This window comes from Convolutriloba macropyga, chromosome 1 (genome assembly GCF_964194025.1).
Source record: "Convolutriloba macropyga chromosome 1, txConMacr16.3, whole genome shotgun sequence".
Lineage (NCBI taxonomy): Eukaryota > Metazoa > Xenacoelomorpha > Acoela > Convolutidae > Convolutriloba > Convolutriloba macropyga.
This window is the reverse complement of record NC_134468.1, coordinates 16,454,398-16,476,531: the sequence shown is the minus strand read 5'-3', so window position 1 is coordinate 16,476,531 and position 22,134 is coordinate 16,454,398. Positions and strand designations below refer to the sequence as shown.

The window sequence follows — 22,134 nt, the reverse complement described above, 5'->3', positions numbered from 1 at the left end:
AAACCATTTAGAAAAAAATCCGATCCCAAAAAAGGAAAAAACAGTAAAAATCAAAGTGAAATTGCCGCATGAGAACAAAAAACCACTAGCACAAAAGAAAAACTTGGTTCACGCAAAAACCTAGGCCTAGAATGAACTATGAATAGATTGGGAAAACCATTTATAAATCCTATCCAAAAATTCAAAAAAACAGTAAAAATTAGAGTGAAATTGCCGCATGTGAACAAAAAACAACAAGCGAGAAACCGAATTTTTGTTCAAACACCGTTTTCTCACTCTACTTTAAATTTAGTGCAAAAAAATTTCAAGCCGCAAAACCACTCGCTTTTTCGCTCAATCTCTTGTTTCGGCGTGACCAAAATCACTACTCCAATTTGGCTTCAAAAATCATGAAATTGTGTGAACAGATCTCAAAAAATGACGCCCCAATACAATTCAAATTCTTTGAATTGTAAAAAAAAATTAGGAGCGCTATAATAGCCGGCTGAGAAGATGAGGGCGGCTATTAATAATGAGCCAATCCAAGCAGGATATTGAAAACAGAAGAGCCGAAATTTATACTATGCCCCTGATGTCTGAAGAATTTAACTAACGTTAATTTTGATGACGGACAATAGTAACTGTTATGATAACCAAAAACTATTAAGAGAGCTTAGTTTTCAGAGTTCAGCCAGAGAAATTATACAAAAGTTTACAATGATGGAAAATTTTTGTCCAAAAACTGAGAAAGAGGCAACAGCTTTCTTCATTTTCAGCTCATTTGATTTCCTCTACAAGATTCCTCTGCAAGAAAGAGCTTTCCTCTTCAAGAATTAATATTTCAATATGTGGAATTGGTGATAACATATAGTGCCATATTAAATATTCAAGATTTACTGATTTAAACTATTTTTTAGTTATCGTCACGTTTTCTGAAATTTAAAGACTTTTCTAAATGTTATCAAACAACAGAAGTGCTTGGCAAGTTACTGCTGCGTGCTATACTGGAAACATAGTTATCACTGTACATAGCAGATGCGCTTGGGTGCATGTTTTTCAACGACGATTTCGTTTTGCCCTTTTTACTCTTTCCAGTGGGAGCTGCAGATTGCTTTTTAGTCGCCTTGGCTTCTTTATTTCGCAGCAATGCCATCTTGTGGCTCTCGAACTCTGGCGATTTTTTATACAGATCCGGGAATAGTTCGTATGTAAACTTCATAATTCTGAGCCAGACTTCGGAGAACTCGTAGATGTTGTTATGGTCGGCACCCTCTACCCATGCTGGTTCCGTGGTATTTTTCAGTAGCCTGAACAGCTCAATAGAGTGTCCGATTCCTACTAGTTGATCCTCTTTCCCATGTATTAACAGGGTCTTTGTTTCAACATCTTTGGAAAAAGAATGGACGTCAGATTTTTTTAAATCATCGAAGATAGCTATAAAATTATGGCAGAATGGTTTATTGAATTTTTTTTAAAAAAATACTTGAGGCAGGAGAATAGATAGTACAATAAGCCTCCCATTATCTATGCGAAAACAATTCTCATTATGAACTTTTTAATTTTACTATTGGGACGGGTGACTTTTAAGCAACTTTTGTCATTGATATTCAATGCACATTGTAAATTGGTAAAAAATCACATTCTATTAAACAGATGTCATTACGAGCCTCTACCGGTACCAAAAAACAAATAGTTACAACGAATATCATGGCACTTCCTCTCCTTTTGACGCCCAACGTGGAAAGCGCTGAAATTTCGCGCTGAAAGCAGTTTCAACACGGCAATTACTAGGCCTAAAATGGAAAATACTTCCAAAATATGCGATTAGTAGTTACGTTCGGCATTTCACAAAATTTAAATCCTTTTTGAAGTGAAGCGCTACCGAAGTGCAGCGAAGTGTACCGGCAGATAAGACTGACACTTATTATCAACATTGATTACTACAAAGAGGGATTATACTGCAAATTAGTGAAATCTATTTAAGCAATTTTGTGGAATGCGCTTCCGCAAAAAGTAGTTAGCGGCGGAAAGTAGATTCCACTTTTGAACTTCCAGTGACTGAAATTGCCATATAGGGCACGGCCTTTTCATCCGCAAAGTTTGCAAGTAAGTATGTACAATGTATTTAAGATAGAAAAAGTGAAATCTGGATACAAAAGTGAGTAAATTTACTCAAAAATTTGGTACCGGTACGCTTGTTATAGTTATCAGGTTGACAAGATCATGGTGCTCTATAATTATTAACAATGGTTTTGCTGTCCATTCCTTTGGCTCTAGAAACGCTTTTGAAGAAATCGCAGCAGAAACATTTTCTCTTGGGACAGACAACCTTTCCTAAGGACATGATAGCGCTGATAAGAATAACTCCTTTAACTTCAGAATGTAGAACTGCTAAGTGAACTGTAGGAGCTGCACTTAACAAAACAAGCAAAACAAATGATCGCAAAACCATAGAGAAGCTTCAACTGTTTCCCTGGAAAAATTTCAGTGAATTTCAGTGATTTCAACCCATGCCTCGCATTTTAAAATCTTAAATAGCAGCAATTGACTCTAATGAGAAAAACAATCATTAAAAACTCATCTGAATGGTTAAAAAGGCGTGAAATCTGTGGTTTGTTATCACAACAAATACTTGGTTATGGATGGAAAAAAATATGTACTTATGTATATTCTTTGTGCTATGAAAAAAAAGCTAAGCAAACGCGGAAAATTGCAAAGACAGTTTTGTAATTTTGCCGTTTCCGAAGCAACCGGCCAAAATTTGAAGCACTGAAATAATAAACAAACAAAAAATCAAACATAGTGAGCAGATCGCTGGAAAATAGCCACCAGATTGCCGGAATAGCCGCCGTTGACGCACATCGGGATTGAAACAGAAAAAAGGATATAAAAATTGTCAGACTTTTTTCCTAAGGTTCAAAAATAATGTGTTCTTATTCGGTGTCCAGTTTCAGTTAGATACTTAAACTAGACTTAATTCAGCTTCTGAATTTAAGGCTATTTAGCTTAATAATAATGTCAGCTAGCCATGTACTATGACTTAAATCACAGGGATTAATCGGTTTATCCCCCTTCTTTTGATTTGCTCTTTTCACTTGGACTGTATTCACCAAATTGCGTAATTCAAAGGGTAAAAGAATTTCAAATCCATTCAGTTGGAACAGTGAGTGAGGTAAGTCAGAACTCAGGAAGTGTGAAAATCGTGACTTATGTAAAAACGAAAATCGTAATCAAAAGGTAAAGCGAAAGTCCTGACGTACAACTCAAAGAATTTTCATTGACTAGACAAAAAACTTTGAACGGTCTAAGAATTGGGAGGAAAACCAGTTAGAAAAAAGGTCAGTTCAAAAAATTGAAAAAAAAAACAGTAAAAATTAACGTCAAAATGCCTTGTGAACAAAAAAAAAACTAGCGAGAAAGCTAATTATTGTTCGGATTTTCTTACTCTACTCTTAAAATCGAGTGAAACATTTCGAACCGCAAAACTACTCGCTCTACAGCCTGTTTCGGCATGACCAAAATCACAACTCCAAATATCATGAAGATGTGTGAACAGATCTTTAAAAAAATGGCCGGAAGACTTCCGCAAACGACTCGGAGTAGCAATATTGACTACTCCAGCTAGCATAATGTGCCTGCTAATTGATTATACGGATCAAGTTGAAATAATAATAGGCAAATTAGCAATATAACATTAACTGACAACAATAACTGATAAAGGATCTGATGAAAATTTCAGTACGAATATTTGCTCCAAACAACTACTAGCAAAAAGCATTCGACACAGTTAGTTCTCATTCAAAAAACGACTGCAATTGACAGTCAATAAAACAGATCATATAGAGAAAGCCAAGGAAAGGAAAAAGAAATGAAGGACACTGTGGAAAAAATATTTTGGTGAGACATTTGAAAAATGTATCTACAAAATGCTTAAATGATATTTCCCAACAATTATTTGCAAATAAGTTTGTCACAGCTACTGTTCATTCACTTTATCACCCAACGCTTGCAAAAAACTTACTAAAACACAAAAAATTTAAAGAGCGAGAAAAAAGATGCCAAAAAAATAGCAATTTGCATTATATATTTCAGTGAGAGTGCCTACACCGACTCACGATGGCACCATTAGGCGAAAAACCTACAAATAGCTCTTAATTAAAGACTGAACAATAAAATAATAGCGATAACCTTAAAATGAGCAAAACATTCAAAAAATATTTTTTAAAACAGACCTAAATTGTTCACAAATTGTTCACATTTACTCAATTATTGTTAAAAAAAACAACGCAAAATCACAAAGAAATATATCACCAGCCAAACCAACCCACTAAAACAGCTAATTTCAACCATGGAACTCCCCACATGCTAGGAATAGTCGAAGAAGAATACCAAACCTGCTACAAAGAAAGCTTACATGGCAAAATGGTAAAACTAGCTCAATATTGAATCTGAAACATCATGTTTTGATTCACATGGTCAAAAAAGCTTCAAAAATATATTATTTCTAGTTTGCGTAAAGAAAACGAAAATCGTTGACCGAACAAATTGGAGTTTAAACTATACAGAACTGCTTTGAAAATGCAGCACGTGATCAAAACAACTCGCTCGCTTAACGAACATTTTTTCCTACTATCTTCGAGTCGAAAAAGACAACGCCCCATTACAATTCAAATTATTTGAATTCAAAAAGGAGAGCGCCTAAATAATAGCCGCTGAGAGGCTGACAGCGGCTAATAAAAACATTTAACTATGACTAGGACGTTGCCCTCAGGAAGAAATGGTTTTGATAGCATGTTTTCAAAACATTGCTGGCAGATGGCCAGAAAATAGCCACAATAACTTCGTAGACCTTCAGTCTCAAAAAGATAAAAGAAACCGACAAAAAAACGTTTCAAACCTTTCTATGCTATATTTTGATTCAGAATATATTGAACTCATTTCTACTTCTAATATATGCCCTCAAATATCCTTCATTTAGAGTGAAACACACTCATTTGACCTTATCTCTCTGAGTTATAGTAAATAAGTCAATTTCAGAGAGAGGAACTCATTTTTAAGAGTGAGGTAAGTCACGTGAGACTAAAAACTTCTTCACAAAAATGAACAAACAACTCGCTCCACTGAGAGTGAAAAATGACTTCACACACGCAATTCAGTTGAAATTGCATGAACAAATGAACAAAAAGCAGATTTGAAGTGATTGTGACGTCATATGGTCGTAACAAAAATCTTGACAACGAAATAAAAAAAACAAGAGAAGGCCAATAGTAGCCTGAGCTATTGCTTCTCGGCTATTAATAAAATTCCTGATCTATTCTTTTTCATCCTCTACCCCCAGTGTCTTTTATGCTACTCAAACACACTTTATGCGTTGTCGTATAGCACATTGCTATGTTAAAAACAGCACGTGCGCCTGGGGAACTTAAAAGTTATATGCCAACTAAGCTGGGGGCAAAACAGAATAGATCCAAATTTCCTCTAATATCTATCCACTAGAGCTGAATATGTGATCCAGCGCAAATATTATGTTCCAGGACTGGACATTTATAATTGCGCTCTATCGTTGATGTATGTTTCCATTCCGAGAAAAAGTCGGTTGGATCAGAAGGATTTCTTAAGTTAAACTCAGCTGAGTCTCGACTAAAACTAGATTTCCTTAGCTTGAAATAAAAACTGAATAATAAATTGTGACGGTAGCGTAATTCAAGCGAGACGTTGTGACTCGCGGCAGCAACTATGAAGCTTCACTTATTGTTCCGACCTCACTTGTGGGGGGAGGAACTATATACTCAAACGGTTTTTTTTGTTCAGTCAATTTTGGACGATCGATATATTCATCGTCGAGAAATGTGAGTGGTATTATTAAAAAGCTCGTCCAGCGTAGAGTTAGGAATTAAAAAGATTTTTTTGAAATTCGCTTTTTCCGAGGATTTATCGTGGTTTAAAGTTTTGTGTGAACACCCGACATTTGGACAACTTTGTTCACTTTTTAGCTAAATTTTCGTTCAAATTAAGATTTTTTTCTGCGGAAATATCAATTCAAGATTTCATTTCACGCTACTAAATTGAACATTTTTTCATTCCTAAAAGAGGAAAGGCGACCAAATTGCTAGTTTGAGTCTCATGGTTAAATTTACTATAAAACATAAAACTCGAAATCTCGTTGAGAGCTGTTTTTTTAAGAATATTTTTGATTTATTTTTTTGTTTTTTAAAGTCACTTATAGACTAGTCAATTTCCATAACGAGATTCTTGACGAACGTCACTTACCGTCAAATGAAGCCCAATGAACAAAATATTCGTTTTCGAGTAATCACACTTGTTTTCTTTTGGCTTCTCGGACTTTTCGTAATTTTTAAGGAAACTTTGAGTTTTTTGCTAAGATTTTATTAAATTTTTGAAATCCTATAGCATAAAATTGTTGACAAAAATTGCAAGAGGCTCCCTAATCCGCATATCTGAACCTATCTAGTGCTTTGAGGGACAGCTTTTAGCTATTAAGACATTAAAAAAAGTTTTTTGAATTTTCTTTGAACATTAACTCCATTGACGTTAAACCTGTTGTTTTAAATTTATGTCATTTTCAGTAAAAATAGGACCTCCATCTCTTCTACTGCAAACAAAAAATCTGGATACCAATTTTGACTACTAATTATTGGTTTTATGACTTAAATGCCACCAGTTTTCGTTTTTTTTAATTTTTGATACTTTCTTATTAGTTTGGTTCCCTTTGAAATCTTAAAAGATTATTATAACACTGATAATTCTCAATTGCTTAGAAAAAACGTTCAAAGGATCATAGATAATTTTTTAGAGAAAGGCTTCTGGTTTAAATGACTTGAGTTTTTGGTTTTTGCCTGTATTTGTTGTAGTTTTCATAACCATAAGACTTATTATGATATCTTGTTATTGACCTAGGGATGACAAAAATCATAGTATTCCAATCGCGGCATAACTTAGCTTATTTATTGATTTCCTTTGAAATCTATTGAATTTAATGGCGTTGAAATTACGTGTCTTTCATAAAAATTGCATGGTTTTCATAAACTTGTTCATATTTGTTGATATTCTGAAGCATCCCATTGTTGTTAGCAAATAATTGAAGATAGAAAGTTTTTACATTAAAAGTTTACTTTTTAATGGCTTCGTCAATTTTCTCTCTTTTTTTACTTTGCTGTTTTTGACTTTTTTATTCTTTCTGTAGTCGTAAAACGCAGAGAGGTCTCATAGGCTTCTAATTGAAGATTGACTAAATAATGCTACGCAATGCGGTCAGTTTAAAGAAAACAGCTCTAAAATTTACGATTTATTCGTTCTCAATAAAATTTTTACATTTTACAGTTTTTGTTGTTGTTTTCTAGAATGATGTTTTTTAGCATATTCGCGTAGTAGCCGATCCGAATGATTCTCAAATAAAGACCGAGTAAACTAATTTAATCAATCAGTATAGTTTTAGCTAAATTAGTATAGATAATAATTGAATTAGGAGAAACAATATTTCAATAAAGCCAATGATTTTAATGGGTTCAAAGATTTGTGTTTTCGCAATTTGTTTGTCTTTTTTTTGTTAGTTTTTCTACAACTTTAGTTCGTTTGTATGGCTTAGTCAAAAGAAATACAAATCCTATCGATTTCGCACTGACTTTGATACGTTATCACGAATTATTTTGTCAAAGGCTAAGGGTTTTTGAGACGTACGAAGTTATGGAACGTTTTTAAAAATAATGACTGATTTTTGATTTTGCCTCATTATTTCTTTTTGTCGACTTTTTATTTGGTCCCATTGGAAAAAAATCACATCTGCCGTGTAGTTAAGCAAAAGTAAGTTTGTGTAGCTAAGGTTTCATCTGATTGCATTTTGACGTTATTACAACTTAGATATTGAGTTTTTGCAGTTAAATTTGTTTTTGCTGATTTTGTTGTTTTATTTTTCTCTCATAGTCTTTTTAATGGCAGATCGTGAGCGCTTTAATGAGGCACGGCATTATGTAATTCAATTATAAGCTTGGGTGTGTAAATATTTTTTTAACTCAAACATTTAATTTTGATTATTTCTTGACTTGCTGACATTTAAGTCAAAAATGTAGATGAGCTCGGGTCGGAACATCATGTGCGAACGCACATTAACGAGCCGCCTTGTTAATCTTTTACCTCCATAGTAAAGTTATGATTATGCGAAAGACCATTTCAAAAATTTGTCAAATATTTCGAAAATTTTTTCTACTGTATCTGAAGAAACATAAAAAAATATTTGAACCAAATTCATCTTTCCATGTTGTAGTATTGTCCAAATCTACCAAAATGCAAATTTCCCCACAAACAATGTTCTAGTTCCTCGGCAGCTTTTGTGATCCGCACACTTGAGCCTAAAAAGGCTCAAAGAGACAAATTTACGTACACGAACCTTAATGGCCTTGGTCTTTACCAGTTTAGTTCGTTTCTCAGGGCCAAAAGTCAAATTGCTCAAACGAGCGAAAAAATGTTCTAGACCAAATTATCAAAACGGTCAAGCGAAAATTATCAAAACGGTCAAGCGACCAAATTATCAAAACGGTCAAGCGAAAACGGTCAAGCAAAAACTATTACTTCTGCTGTTACAGTGCTCAATTTACAACCATTTCAGGATTGATAGCCCAAACGGTATGCGAAGCGCAGACTAGGTCGATCTCAATTTCATCAATTTTTAGTAGAATAGATTTTTAGTACAGAATATTTAGCATTAATGTAAAATGCAAATAGTTTTGCCTGTTCCTAAGCTCTGCCCAATCAGGATAATTTGATCTGGCTTCAATTGGTACTTCTTCAGAAGCATTTCGTACACTGCCTCGATATCTGCATACACGTTTGTCTCTGATGGTCTGCCTGTGCTTATTCCGTAACCAGAGTAGTCGTACGTCAATACGTTGCAGTCAAGTAACGTCGAAAGTGCAAATGCCACGTGGCAAGCTATGGAGAAAGGATTTTCACACTCGTTTTTATGGCTCCTCCCCGCAAATATATACCGTCTACTGTGCTACAATTATGAGTGGCGGCTGGGGCTTAATTTTCTAACGGATTTAGCCCCATACGACCGTTATCCCGATGACCCTATATGTGACACCCGAGGTCTCCTCTCCGCTATAACCCCGGCCCCCATACCGTAAACATATGATGGGTGTGGCAAATAATTTCAAGGGGGGTACTATCAGAAAGACCCGTATTTCAAAGTATTCCTTTCTCCGACATCCTCGGCGTTGCCATGCGAGTAAAGAAAGACAAACTTTGGTTTTCTCACAAAATTCACATACAAACAAGCTATCGAGTTGTTTCTACGAGAGGTGACGTAAAACAAATCCAAGTTCAAAAATTTCCCAATTCCCAGTCCAAATCGTGCAGATGTTGTAATCTGCAACTCGAACTCGTTTGTCTCGGAATTTTTCTTGAATTCGTACGTGCTAGGGTACGGCGGTCTGAATGCACAGCGATCTAGGCAGGGTCTGGGGCACCATATTCGACAGCACCATGATTGAAGACAACTTCTCTTTTGCTCAGTTTGCTGTGCCATTTGATCAATTTCAATGCCATATAAAGCTATTTATAATAGATTCATATTCAAATAATTCGAAAAAATCCTCACGTGCGAAATTCAAGTGCAGTCTATTTTGCTACCACGTGGCGAAATAAATGTCATGTACCTACGCGGCTCTTTTCTGTTCGTTCAAACATGAGATCTGGATCCCCCCAGATTAGTGCATATAATTTGCACCCCAACACGCACGTGCCTTATTTTTACATAACGATTTACGGATCTTGGACCTATTCTGTTTCGGCCCCCCAGTGTTTTTTATGACCCCCAGTTACAAATTTTATGTTGTTATATAGCACGTTACTATGTAAGAAAAAAGCACGTGCGCCTGGGGGTCATAAAAAATTTGTGCTCACTAAGCTGGGGGGGGGGGGGGGGGGGGGAACAGAATAGATCCCGGATCTTTTCCGTTTGTTCCCAACCCCAGCTTAGTGGGTGCATATTATTTGCACCCCAGACGCACGTGCTTTCTTTTTACATAATGATTTACCATGTACTGACACGTGCTTTGTAACTTGGCGCTGCATAAAGTACTGGGGGGGGGGGCACAAACGGAAAAGATCCCGATTTACTATGTAATGACGTAATGACATGTGCTCTCTAACTGGGGGAGGGGGGTGCATAACTACTGGGTGGGCACAAACGATGCAGAGAAAAAGATCCGAAAAATTAGTTGTAAAAACGAAAACCGTGAACAAAGCGTACAGAAGCTTTAAAACAATAGGACAAATCCTGACACAAAAAATTTTCAGTGAAAAAAAAAGGAAAAACTGGATCATTTCCGTTTGTGTTCCCCAGTACGTTATGCTCCCCCCAGTTACAGAGCACGTGTCATTACACAGTAAATCATTATGTAAAAACATGGCATGTGCTTCTGGCGGTGCTAATAATATGCAACCACTAAGATGGGGGGCACAAACGGAAAAGATCCCAAAATAGATTTTTAAAAAAGATCTAGAATGGACTATGAACGGATTGGGAAAACCATTTAGAAAAAAAATAAAACGAAAGAAGAGTAAAAATCAATGTCAAAACGCAGCATGTGAAAAAACCACTAGTGAAAAATCCTTATTCTACTTAAACAATAAAGGGCTTTCCCATAATAGCCCCCCCCAGTATGGGGGGCTATAATTTACTGACCACTAAGCTGGTCGCGCTATAATGGGAAAGACCCAAATAAATTTAAAACATGCACGCCCCAAAACCTCTTGCTTTTTCACTCCACGTCCTGTTTCGGGGTCACCAAAGTCATCACTTCAAATTGCTTAAAAAATCAAAATGTCTGAACAGATCTTAAAGAAAACATAGCCAAAGGTTTCCGGAAACTAATCGAAAAGAAAAACTTACTTCATGTATCTGCCTGCTATCATCATGATTACACTAAATAATCAAAACCAATAACCTGAAAATTTACCTGCAAACTAACTGACAAAAACTGATAAGGCATCTGATAAAAATTACCTTGAGTTGCGGCTCAAGAAAACTGTTCACAAAAGACCTCGTAAAACAGTAATAAAAGTAATTTGCATTAAAATATTTCCAATTGACAGACAATGTAGAGAGCTCATTAAAAACCGAGGAACGGGGAAGTTGATGACGTAGGACAAAAAAAATATTCTCTAAAAACTCAAGAAATGTCCTATAAAACGATTAAATAGAACTTCCGAACCATTACTTCGAGAAAAATTTAATTACATATGCTCGATCAGTCAGCCACCCAACACTTTTTGGAGAAAAAAACTGAAATATCAATATTTGTATAATTTGATTCAGTAAAAAGTGACCTATCCAGCTAAAGTGTCACAACACCTATAGTAACAACAACTATTGAATTGCTCTAAATCAAAAATTGATAAATAAAAACTGCAGCGGGAAGCATAAAATCAGAAGAAACAAGCGTAAAGCTTAAAATCCAAAAATCGGCGAAAAACAGCTTAAATTAAAAAAATTTTCATGAAATAAAATCAAAAATAAAATCAACCAAAATTAAATTAGAGACAACCAAAAACTGATTTCAACCAGCAAAATTTTCAATGCTATCAAAAATTGAAGACTGCAAAAATTAATGAAAAACTCTAAAACAGGGCAGAAAAAAGCTAAAAAATTGACACTTGATGTGTAATATTTGCTTTAGATGGTCAAAATGCTTCCAAACCTAACATTACGAGGTTAGGTAATTGACGAAAACACTTGACTACAACAGTTAGAACTAAAAAAATTGCATTAAAAAAGCTGCACTTGATCAAAAAAATTCACTCGCTTAGTGGACATTTTTTCGTACATTTTTTTCTCGCTCTCTCTCAAGAAAGCGACATGAACAGAAAACCAGTATCTTCTCTCTGATCCTTAGATTTTTTCAGCGGTTTAACCTAAACTCTTGAATTACAACATGGCAGAACCGTTTTTCAAATACATAAAGAACTGAACAAACTACAGCTCTGTTTATCAACTGATTGGAAAGAGAGCCTTTAATAGTCAACGCAGCAACTGACCCTACATAAACGAAAATAAACAAAGAAAAACTTCAGAAACAACACTTTTAAATTATTTTTTTAGCTATGTTGAAGTAATCAAAACCAACATGAATTGAAGTTGAATAATTATTCACACTATGCATCATCATCATTGGACAGGATACACCAACTTCTAACAAAAATTAATGAGAGAAATAAACAAAGACATTAAGAAAATTTGCGAAAAAGGACATTTCACCGCAGTTTTTGCATATAAATAAAATCAAATAAAAAAACGGATAACTCTAAGCTAATGAACGTTAGATGCCATAAACTGTTTAATAACACCACTAAGGAAAGAAGTGACAACAATAAAAACAAATGCCGGCAAAATCCAATAGATGCTTCGCAAAAACAAATGGTTTCAAATTGAAAAGAATCGGCTAAGTGCAAAGCGCTTAAACCGCGCTTTACAACAAAAACAAGAAATCTGTCATCTTTGACACTCTTACGATGCAAGAAAAATAGAACACAAACTGGCAAACATCAAAAAAACATTAAAAACTAATGTTGTGCAAGTAATAATCCCATTATTTCCGTTTATCGAGAGCACTTAGTTACACCTCATCGGACAGTCGATGAGACCGACCATTAGAGAGACTAAATGACAAAGCAACAAAAGCAACAAGATGCGATAAACCAATTGTTTCTCAAAAAAAATTTATGAACGTAAAGGGTAAGTCCTCAAAACCATTAGCAGCTTAAACCGAAACCAAAGAACAAATTCACTTCAAACTCATTAGAAAACCGACGAGGCCAAACTCAAACATAGCTGGCAGATTGCCAGAAAATAGCCGCAATAGCTTCGTAGACCTGCATTCTAAAAAACAGTAAAAAAGACACACCAAAAAATTCGTCTTTTCATTGAAGGCTGATATGTTATTTTCTGATTAAAAATCTGAATAAGTTTTTGCTGCCTCTATTAGCTACTCTCAAATAACCATCATTTAGAGTGATAAACAGCCATTTGACCTTATCTCTTTGAATTAAAGTAAACAAAAGTCAATTTCAAAGTGAGGAAGTCATTTTTGAGTCATAATCACGCGAATGAACAAAAAACTCGCGTCACTGAAGGAGAAAAATAACGTCACGCACGCAATTCAGTTGAAATTGCATGAACGAATGAATTAAAAGTGGCTGTGACGTCATACGATCGTAATAAAAATCCTGACGAAATAAAAAGAAACCAAGAGAAGGCCAATAATAGCACCAGCTATCGCTGTGCGGCTATTAAAAATCAATCAAAATTTTATGCAAACGAGTACTTAAAGAGCTATTTAAACAAAATGGAACTCAGTGTTCAAGCTCCAAACTATTGTGACAAGGCATAAAACCAATAGCAAAAAATAGCTTCGTTGTCACTTCACGGCTATTAACAAATCTTTTTAGACTTAAAAAATTAAACATATCCGGCAGATTGCCGGCAAAAAGCTGCCGTTGATTTCCATAACCAAAATTGTGATTGACAGAAGACAAAACTAGAGAAAAACATGATGTCATTTGGGAGCTGAATATACTCCTGTTTCGTAGTGAGACCACACAGGGACTAGTATCAATACCAATAAGCATTAGAGCCGGTAACTAAGAACCGAGTTCGAGTAACGCGCATCTAAAATCGTTTTTTGATACTAACTCTGTTCATTTTGAATTGCTTTGATGAGCAACTGCTGTCTAAAACCACTTTTACCAGAATGAGAGAAGAGTGAAACTAGCCTAGAGAAATCATAAAGATTTCACACAAAATGTTGAACAAACTGTGAACAAAGGTAAAGCCAAAAATTTTTATTCGACGTAGTGAAAAAAACATAGCCGGAAGAATTCCGGAAGCGACTCGAAGCGTCAAAACTTCAAAAAAAACGTACTTGAAGCTGATGCCATTACCTTTTGTATTAAACCATTAACTCATTATGTCCCTAGGTCTGATCTTAAAATTGGTGAAATTTAAACCACTGTCACCCAGAGAAACAAAATGCAGCAACATTTTATATTATTGAAAACGTTAAAAGAGTCCAAAATAAATAAAATACTGTTAGGCTCAAAAATGCTGACAGAGCTATCAATTTCAATCAAAAAATTTATGATTCTAGTCTCAAAAAGATCGCTAATGCAAACGGCAGATAAAAATCTTAAAACTAAATTAAATTTTTCAAAGAAGAATGCTCAAGTTTACGAATCATAAAACCACTACAGTTAGACTTCTAATCACCGCAATTAAAACAAAAACAACGCCTACTTTTCCTTTGTTCTATATATTCTAGACATTACTTCATACTAATTCAAAAATTAAAATAATTATACAAAAGACAAGCAACAGAATAAAATTCAAAGGCAAAAAATCGTCTCAGAACAATACCGAGAACGGAAAAAATTGCAATAAATGGTAAAAAGTGAAGATTTTGGAAAAAGCTTTCTAGTAAACTCTCAGTACTGCCTTATGTTAAATGGAACCAATTGCAAACCAAAGCAATGACGAAAATCTTAGAAAAAGTTGAAAACGTTCCATTTTTTAATAGCTGAAAAAATCAATAAAACGTTTATAAATGTGGGTGCCACGACAAAGCTAGAAAGATACAAATTAGAAGTAAAAGAATATGGACAAAATGTAAGGAACATCGTAAAAAAAGACTAATCCTTGATTTTTGAAAGTTAAAAATCAAACTTAAAAAATCAAGAAAAACGAATAGATTTCATTGTTCAGCATTCGAGACATAGAAAAGACAAAGAGTCATCCGAGACAAAGATCCATCCTCCGGAACAGAACAAAAACAAAGAAATCAGAATTCAAACAACATAGCTGGCAGATTGCCAGAAAATAGCCGCAATAGCTTCGTAGACCCGCAGTCTAAAATAAAGTAAAAAAGACGGACCCAAAAAATCGTCTTTTCATTGAAGGCTGATGTTATACTTTGATTAAAAATCTGTATAAGTTTTTGCTGTCTCTATTAGCTGATCTCAAATAACCTTCATTTAGAGTGACACACACCCATTTGACCATATCTCTTTGAATTAAAGTAAATAGTCAATTTCAAATTGAGGAAGTCATTTTTGAGAGTGAGGTAAGTCAAGTGTAACCAAAAAATTAATCACGCGCATGAACAAAAACAACTCGCTCTACTAAGAGCGAAGAATGACGTCACATACGCACTTCTGTTGAAATTGCATGAAAGAATGAACAAAAGGTAGATTTGCAGTGGTTGTGACATCATATGGTCGTAACAAAAATAAACCAATAAAAAAACCAAGAGAAGGCCAATAATAGCCCCAGCTATCGCTGTGCGGCTATTAATAAGAGACATTGAAACAATTTGGAAAAAAGGTCAAAAAATTTTGGAGACTTCATTTATGAAAAAAAATTTAACCGTTTTTTCAAAAACATAATGCCAAAAATGATTGATTTTTATTAAAGTCCCTCGTGTTGCACAAAAAGACTATTTCTAGTAACTAAAACCAAAATACAAAAAACTGGAAAAAATGAAAACAAACTACCAAAATCGGATTAGCATATGTACAATTTGATAAAACAAATTTACATCGAGGTAGAAAGAGGCGTTGAGTATACGAATTATCAAAAGTAAGTTGCCATATTAACTGATTTTTGAAATAAAAGGCTGAAAGATGCAAAAATGCAGAAATTAATAGATAAAAAGCCAAAATTAACCAAAAATCAAAACGTATGTGTCAATTTTGAGCTTCAAACGCATTTTCAGGCTCTGCAAAGCACTGTGGTATCAATTTCCGAGGTTTACATTTCATTATAGCATGGAATAAATTATTTCTACAAAAAACAAAATTACAAGCAAAAAATGGGCCACTTAGACGAAAAAAGGCCAAAAAACTTATCTATATATGCCATTCAGTCAAAAACTACTTTTCAAAGTCAAAATCACTAAACGCAGCGCATGATAAAAAACCGCTCTCGCTCAGAATAAATTAGTTCAAACGGCAATTTTACTCACTTTCGATTTAGGTTCAAAAAACCGTCTGAACGAATAGTACTTCCGGTAAAAAAACCTTAAGAAATCCAATACTCGTCTTCGAGTCGTAAAAAAATTAGGAGCGCTATAATAGGCGGCTGAGAAGCTGAGGCGGCTATTACACATAAATCAACTAAACTCGGACAAATAGCTCTCGAATGACTTGCGGCGACTAGATTCATTTTTGCGTACTTCCGTAGGGAGGGAGAAGTAGTAGTCTGATTAACTGAGATTTAAAGTTAAAAATCTAACCAATTCCAACGCACTTTTGAAATCACCTTGAATCATAAATTGTCATAAATTAAGCAAGCGGTTTAAATACCGAATGAGAATAATTTTTGACCAAGCCAATATGAAAATTAAAGGGCGAAAAACTCACTTCAAAAGGTCAAAATGCTCGAGCGCACATATTCTGCAACACAAACACTCAAAAGAGAAAACTTTTTTGTAGAAGCAGACATATACGACTACAGCAGTTGCTTAAAACTTCGATCGAGAGCAATTAACGAATATTAGTAGTCGAAGTCATTCCCCCGGCTAAAAAGTGCCGTGGATAAATACTTTGACTCTCACATGCCCATTCATTTGCACTGTACCAAAGTAGCCAATAGACTTCAAGCTATTTTGCACTCTTTAAGCTACTATAACAAAAAAGTCTTTTTACTTAATTTAACTTGCTACTCACAATAGCTTCCTGGACTGTGAGAGGACTGGATTCATACTTCTTGGCTTCCGGCAAGCTTAACCCCAAAATGAAAATATCGTCCGGCTGTACAACTTCATCCTCTTCATACTTCTGGTAAAATGCTGTAGCTGATGAGATGATAGGTTGTAGTGCAGGCGATTCTGTTGCTGTCGGTTGAGGAGAATCTTGACTTACTCCTTCATCCGATTTAGCGTCCTGAGAAGTTTCATCTGGTTTATTTTCCGCCGTTAAGGGATCCATTTCCACTTTGTCGCTAACCGAGGAAGGTTCTCCCTCCTAAAACAGCGCACGGTTAGATTAATGGACAGTACTTGATAAATTTTGATATCATTTACCAGAAAAAGTTTTAACGTAAAATAGGGTGACAAAAATATTGTCAAAAACCTTGCACTTGACATTGACAAAAAACATTCCATCCGCCCTCCATCTTTTCCCATTAACCATATATCTTCCGACAATTTTCTGACTTGGTACTTACAACTTTCGATCAATTATACAGGTCAAATTCTAATTACCTTTGTGAGAACTGTCCTTTCTTCTTCAGTGTTAACCACAGTATCTCTGGCATGTTCACTTCTGATATCAGCATTCTTATCCGGTATCTCACTTTCTAAAATAAAGCATTTATCTGATACACAATGATACTTTTCAGCGCGAAACTACTCGTGAACACGGCCGCATTTCATAAACCAGGCCACCACAGACCAGGAAATATTGCTCAAATGACAGAAAAAAAACAGAATAACGTCAGGTAAGCGGTTGGAGTTGTCATTAGCTAGCCGGGGGAGAGAGGGGACGGATCGAACGTGGGGGTCAAAGTCAGTCCCTAGAAGTGCCCTCCCCCCTCCGTGCTCGCATCTCCCGTCCCCAGCTTAGTGAGAGCAAAATATATACCCCCCCCCCCCCTAACAAGGCAAGTACCTTACAGCAACCGCGGTTAATAGCTATAATGTCTTAATATCAAGTAACACAGAGTCAGCAACGAAGGATCACATTTGTCTGTGCACAGGGAATTAAAAAATTCTTCGACAATTTCGGAGAATTAGGGAGCTTTATTACTAGCAGAAAATCTCACTTGTATTTTCAGGCCGAAGTTGAACATCATCATTGATTACTGTTTTTGTGGGTCCACCAGCATTGTTGAGGTATATCTCCACAACGAAGTCCTCTCCCTCTTTCTGTTGTTGCTTATACTTCCGCTTTGCTGTAATACACCTCTGAAGAGGAGTTAAGTTTGAATTCTGATCACTGGCGGACTCTTTAGTGACGTCGTTTCCATTAGTATTCGAAGAGTTCTTACGTGACAATTCTGTCTGTGGTGTCTCACTCGCCCTTAAATCTGCTCCATTTTCAGTTTGAGCAGATAAATTTGACTGTAATGGAGCATATTTTGCTATTCTAAACTTTTCTTCCGTTGCTGAGGAGTCTGGAGGCTTCCGACTCTTAGCTGACCGCAGAGGTTCCACAACTGTTTTGAAGCCAAGTGGCTTGCGTTGCGCAATTTCATCTTTCTGCAAAATAAAGACAACATTAATTGTTATGATGAAGCCAATTAGTTGTAATAAAAATCAAATAGAGACTACATGGAAACGACGGACGAAAAATGATGGGGTAGGAAAAATTGGGTAAGCATTGCATCACAAATTATGAAATTTATTTATCGCATGACAATTTATGTATATTGAAACAAAACAGAAAGAGTGCACGATTAGATCATCAGTTGATCCGAGGAGGGCGTGTGAGGGGGGGGGGGGGGGGCGGTCAAGTGATGGAAGGTAGGGTTGTTGGAGAGCTGGACGAGAGGGGAGTCCAAATCGCCAGGTTGAAAGCTGGTGGACGGGGTGGGTTGAAGGTGGTAGGAGTCAAACTTTTAAAACTAAGAACCACCCTTCATACCCTGAAATTGTCTCCCCAAAACAATTCCGGTGAGCCGCATACTTAGAAACTAGTAAGGCGTAAGGCTCTAGTAGAGCTGCTCGGCCACTCAATTCCCTCAGAGCGCTACGTGTTTTTCCCGTTTTTGAGGACGAAAGGTCAAATCGGTCAAAATCGGTCACGGGAAAAATCGCATAAAAAAGACCACAGGACTAATACAATTGCTACAAACTTCGTTTAAGAGCAATTTAAAAGTAGCAAATAATTCGGAAAAGTTGATTAAATTGTAAACAATGGCGCTGTTACAGATGATATTTTTATTGCAATTAATCAACAGTGATTCACGCAATAGTTGCAGAAGTTCCGGAAGATAAGGCGAAAACTGGAGTAGACGATAGCAAGCAATATTTGTAGACATTATGCGAAAAATTGAGCAAACTTTTTGGAAATTAGGCGAAGAACAATTAAATTGAAACAATTAAAAGGGGCACTTGAATATCCATTTCACAATATAAAATAGGTCAAGTTCCTTTAAAAGTGCCTTCAATGAGCTAAACTGATGCAAAAAGGTTTTGGAAAAACTTAGATAGTGGTTTTCAGCTCATTTGGGAGGAGAAAAACGTGAAGCGAAAACTGCACCACACATTTGATTATTATATATTATTTACCGAATTTTCATGTGTGAAAAATTAGATTTGATCTGAGGAGTTGAAGTTCTAGAAAGCTGATGGGTGTAGGATATTAGTTGAAAACTTGAAGCAAGTTTTTGTAGACTCTAGGCAAAATTTTTAATTCAACCACTGATTTGAAGAGGCACTTGAAAAGTCGTCGAGTGTCCGGTCAACCAATGATTAAAAAGTTGAAAAGAACTATTGAAAAATTTTTAAAGTTCCACTGTGAAAAATAAACGCAAGAAAAACCGTAAAATTATGTATCCATTAGTTTTTAAAATTTTAAAACATAGCTGGCAGATAGCCAGAAAATACCCGCAATAGCTTTGTAGATCTACAGTCTCAAAAAACAGTAGACAGACAAAAAAAACGTCTTTTCATTGAAGGCTGATATGTTACTTTCTGATTAACAATCTGAATAAGTTTTTGCTGCCTCTATTAGCTGCTGTCAAATAACCATCATTTAGAGTGAAAAACACCCATTTGACCTTATGTCTTTGAATTAAAGTAAACAAAAGTCAATTTCAAAGTGAGGAAGTCATTTTTGAGAGTGAGGTAAGTCAAGTGCGACCAAAAATATAATCACGCAAAGAAAAAAGTCGCGTCACTGAGAGAGAGAAAAATAACATGACGCGCGCACTTCAGTTGAAATTGCATGAACGAATGAATAAAAAGTGGCTGTGACGTCATATGATCGTAATAAAAATGACAAAAAATTAAACCTGACGACGAAATAAAAAAGAACCAACAGAAGGCCAATAATAGCCCCAGCTATCGCTGTGCGGCTATAAAAAACGATAGAGAAAAATGCAAGATGGATTTAAACTGAATAGGTGCACATGCTTAGCAGTTGAAAAAACTGAATTGGAAACGACTCGATATATGAACCTCGACACACCAATTTTGGCGTGGCCAACTTACAACCCAACGTCAGCATAAAAGGGACACTACTGCAATCTTTCAACACATTGAAAAATTGGAGCAGTTCCCAACATTTATCAAGAAAGGACATACAATTTCCAAGTTTCTAAATTATATTTCGGCAATAACAAAATCTGCTGCGAGACCCTTTTACAATGTCATTTTTGAGCGCTTTATAAAACAGTGAGAGCTATTTAAAACGTCTCATTATAAGCTCTATATACCTGTCTTTCGGTAGGTTTCTTGGCAAATGAGTTGTGCGATGATCTTCTGTCAATAGCATTGGACGGATATTTCCCAATCTGTTTACAGCTATCAGCCAGTGAAGTGAGATTCTTCGCTGACCTCTCAGATTTCTGACCTCCATTTGTTGAAATGGAATACTCAACATCATCGGCATCTTCTAGGATTAACCCTGAAAAATAAACTTTTACCAAATATTAAGATTGCCCTCCACCCCCCCCCCCCCCCACCCCGGAGTTCCAAATATTATTCGGCAAGCTATTTGATCTAATAATCTTAATTGATAGGTTGATAAATTCAAAAAGTTACCTAACTGATGCGCTTTTGCAATAAGTATTGATTTTCAGTTTTTCAATTATTCAAAAATAAATTTAAGAAACATCTGAAAACAAGGCCAATGACTCCGGACAAATGTATCTAAAGACGCGACTTTAGAATATTAAGGCACATTGCTGAACATTTGGAGGCTGTCGAAATAATAAACTTCCATCGTTATCTTTTTGGAAAATTTTGACTACGAACGAAAGCAATTCATAAGTTGACTCATTACGGGAAAAACCGTACATCACTCTATTCAGGAAAAACCCAACTTTACGAATTTGACTAATTCTTACCAGTTTTAGATATGGGAGGTAGCTCAACTGATGACTGTTTCGGAGGTGTGAGGTTCGATTCCCGATAGGACCTTCTCCTGTCACGCTGGACCATTTCAAAATCAGTTTGATTACTCTTGACATTTACATTGCTGTAACGCTTCAGGTTTTCCCGTTCTGCGCTTCTTGGGGGACGGTTAAAACTTCGTGTACCACTGGATGGCCTACTCTTTTGTGAATCGATGCACGAAACATTTCGGTGCCACTTTAGTGGGCTGCGATGTGCATCTGAAGACAGTGAGTTGATGAGAGATGGCTTTCGGTTTTTAACTGGAGTCTGATTTTCATCGCGCGCTCGCACTACTTGTGAGAGAAGACGATCTGGATCGCGGCTTTGTCTGTTCATACATCTGCAATTTAATTTATTATAGTAAGGTACAATGATTTGATAAATTGGATCGCTATATCGATTATTCAATCAACTTCAATGAAAACAATTCAGGATTCAGGGAATTAACGAGTTCTGATTGCATCAAAATACCACATATACATGCAAGCATGCGTGGCTGTTACTTGATTATAATTTTAGATGAAATCAAGGAAAAGATGAACCGAGTATCTGTTCATGCCTTCGGTGAACACCATCAAGAGACCAGAGATAGCTGCTTTTATAATTAAAGCAAGAGCCAAAAACGAGGACATGAAACCTCGAAATGCTGTCAAAACAAAAATGTGGAGCCGTCTATTTGATTTTAATTCCATCTATACACGAAGAAAATAAAGCAAGAGAATTACAACCGATTATATGAGCTCCATAACTATATCATATATAACAAGGAGGGCCGGCGATATCCGGGTTCGAATCATTCCTGGTCAATGAAAAGTCAGAACATTAAAGTTCAGAATAATTGTTGCATTCTATTTATAATAAAAATATTAAATTGTTTACTGGGGTCTTTACAGAATCAATAGAGCACTTACACACTTGATCAATACACTTAAAGAAACGAGCACCAGAAAGATCGCCATTAGACCATAAGGTCCGCTTTCAGGCGTCTCATAGTCGGAAAAGAAATTTCATGATATTTATTTCA

At 35.8% G+C, this 22,134-nt stretch overlaps 2 protein-coding genes across 2 annotated transcripts in view; both read right to left on the bottom strand.

Annotated features, from left to right (window-relative positions):
• Positions 1-21,446, bottom strand: part of LOC142345987 (uncharacterized) — an 87,332-nt gene extending 65,886 nt beyond the window's left edge. Inside the window, exons 1-5 of the mRNA XM_075398460.1 lie at positions 21,062-21,446; positions 20,429-20,619; positions 17,813-18,248; positions 17,253-17,347; positions 16,717-17,013 (exon numbers count right to left, since the gene is read on the bottom strand). Coding sequence (XP_075254575.1) covers positions 16,717-17,013; positions 17,253-17,347; positions 17,813-18,248; positions 20,429-20,619; positions 21,062-21,446 — 1,404 coding nt within the window. The remainder of the gene's footprint in view (positions 1-16,716; positions 17,014-17,252; positions 17,348-17,812; positions 18,249-20,428; positions 20,620-21,061) is intronic.
• Positions 798-9,711, bottom strand: LOC142345977 (alpha/beta hydrolase domain-containing protein 17C-like). Its single transcript, XM_075398453.1, has 4 exons — positions 9,194-9,711; positions 8,725-8,927; positions 2,251-2,388; positions 798-1,371 (listed from the first exon to the last, which is right to left on the bottom strand). Exons 1-4 carry the CDS (start codon positions 9,217-9,219, stop codon positions 941-943), a joined length of 798 nt encoding a protein of 265 aa, XP_075254568.1. The 5' UTR covers positions 9,220-9,711; the 3' UTR covers positions 798-940.
• Positions 21,447-22,134: the final 688 nt, after the last annotated feature.

Bases quoted from the DNA above. Each gene is read 5' to 3' on its own strand.
- LOC142345977 (XM_075398453.1), bottom strand. From the start codon at position 9,219: ATGGCAACGCCGAGGATGTCGGAGAA. The intron at 2,389-8,724 runs GCAAAACTATTT...TGTTAAGTGCAG, and splicing joins TGGGCAGAGCTTAGGAACAG to CTCCTACAGTTCACTTAGCA. The intron at 1,372-2,250 runs CCAAAGGAATGG...TCCATTCTTTTT, and splicing joins CTTCAAAAGCGTTTCTAGAG to CCAAAGATGTTGAAACAAAG.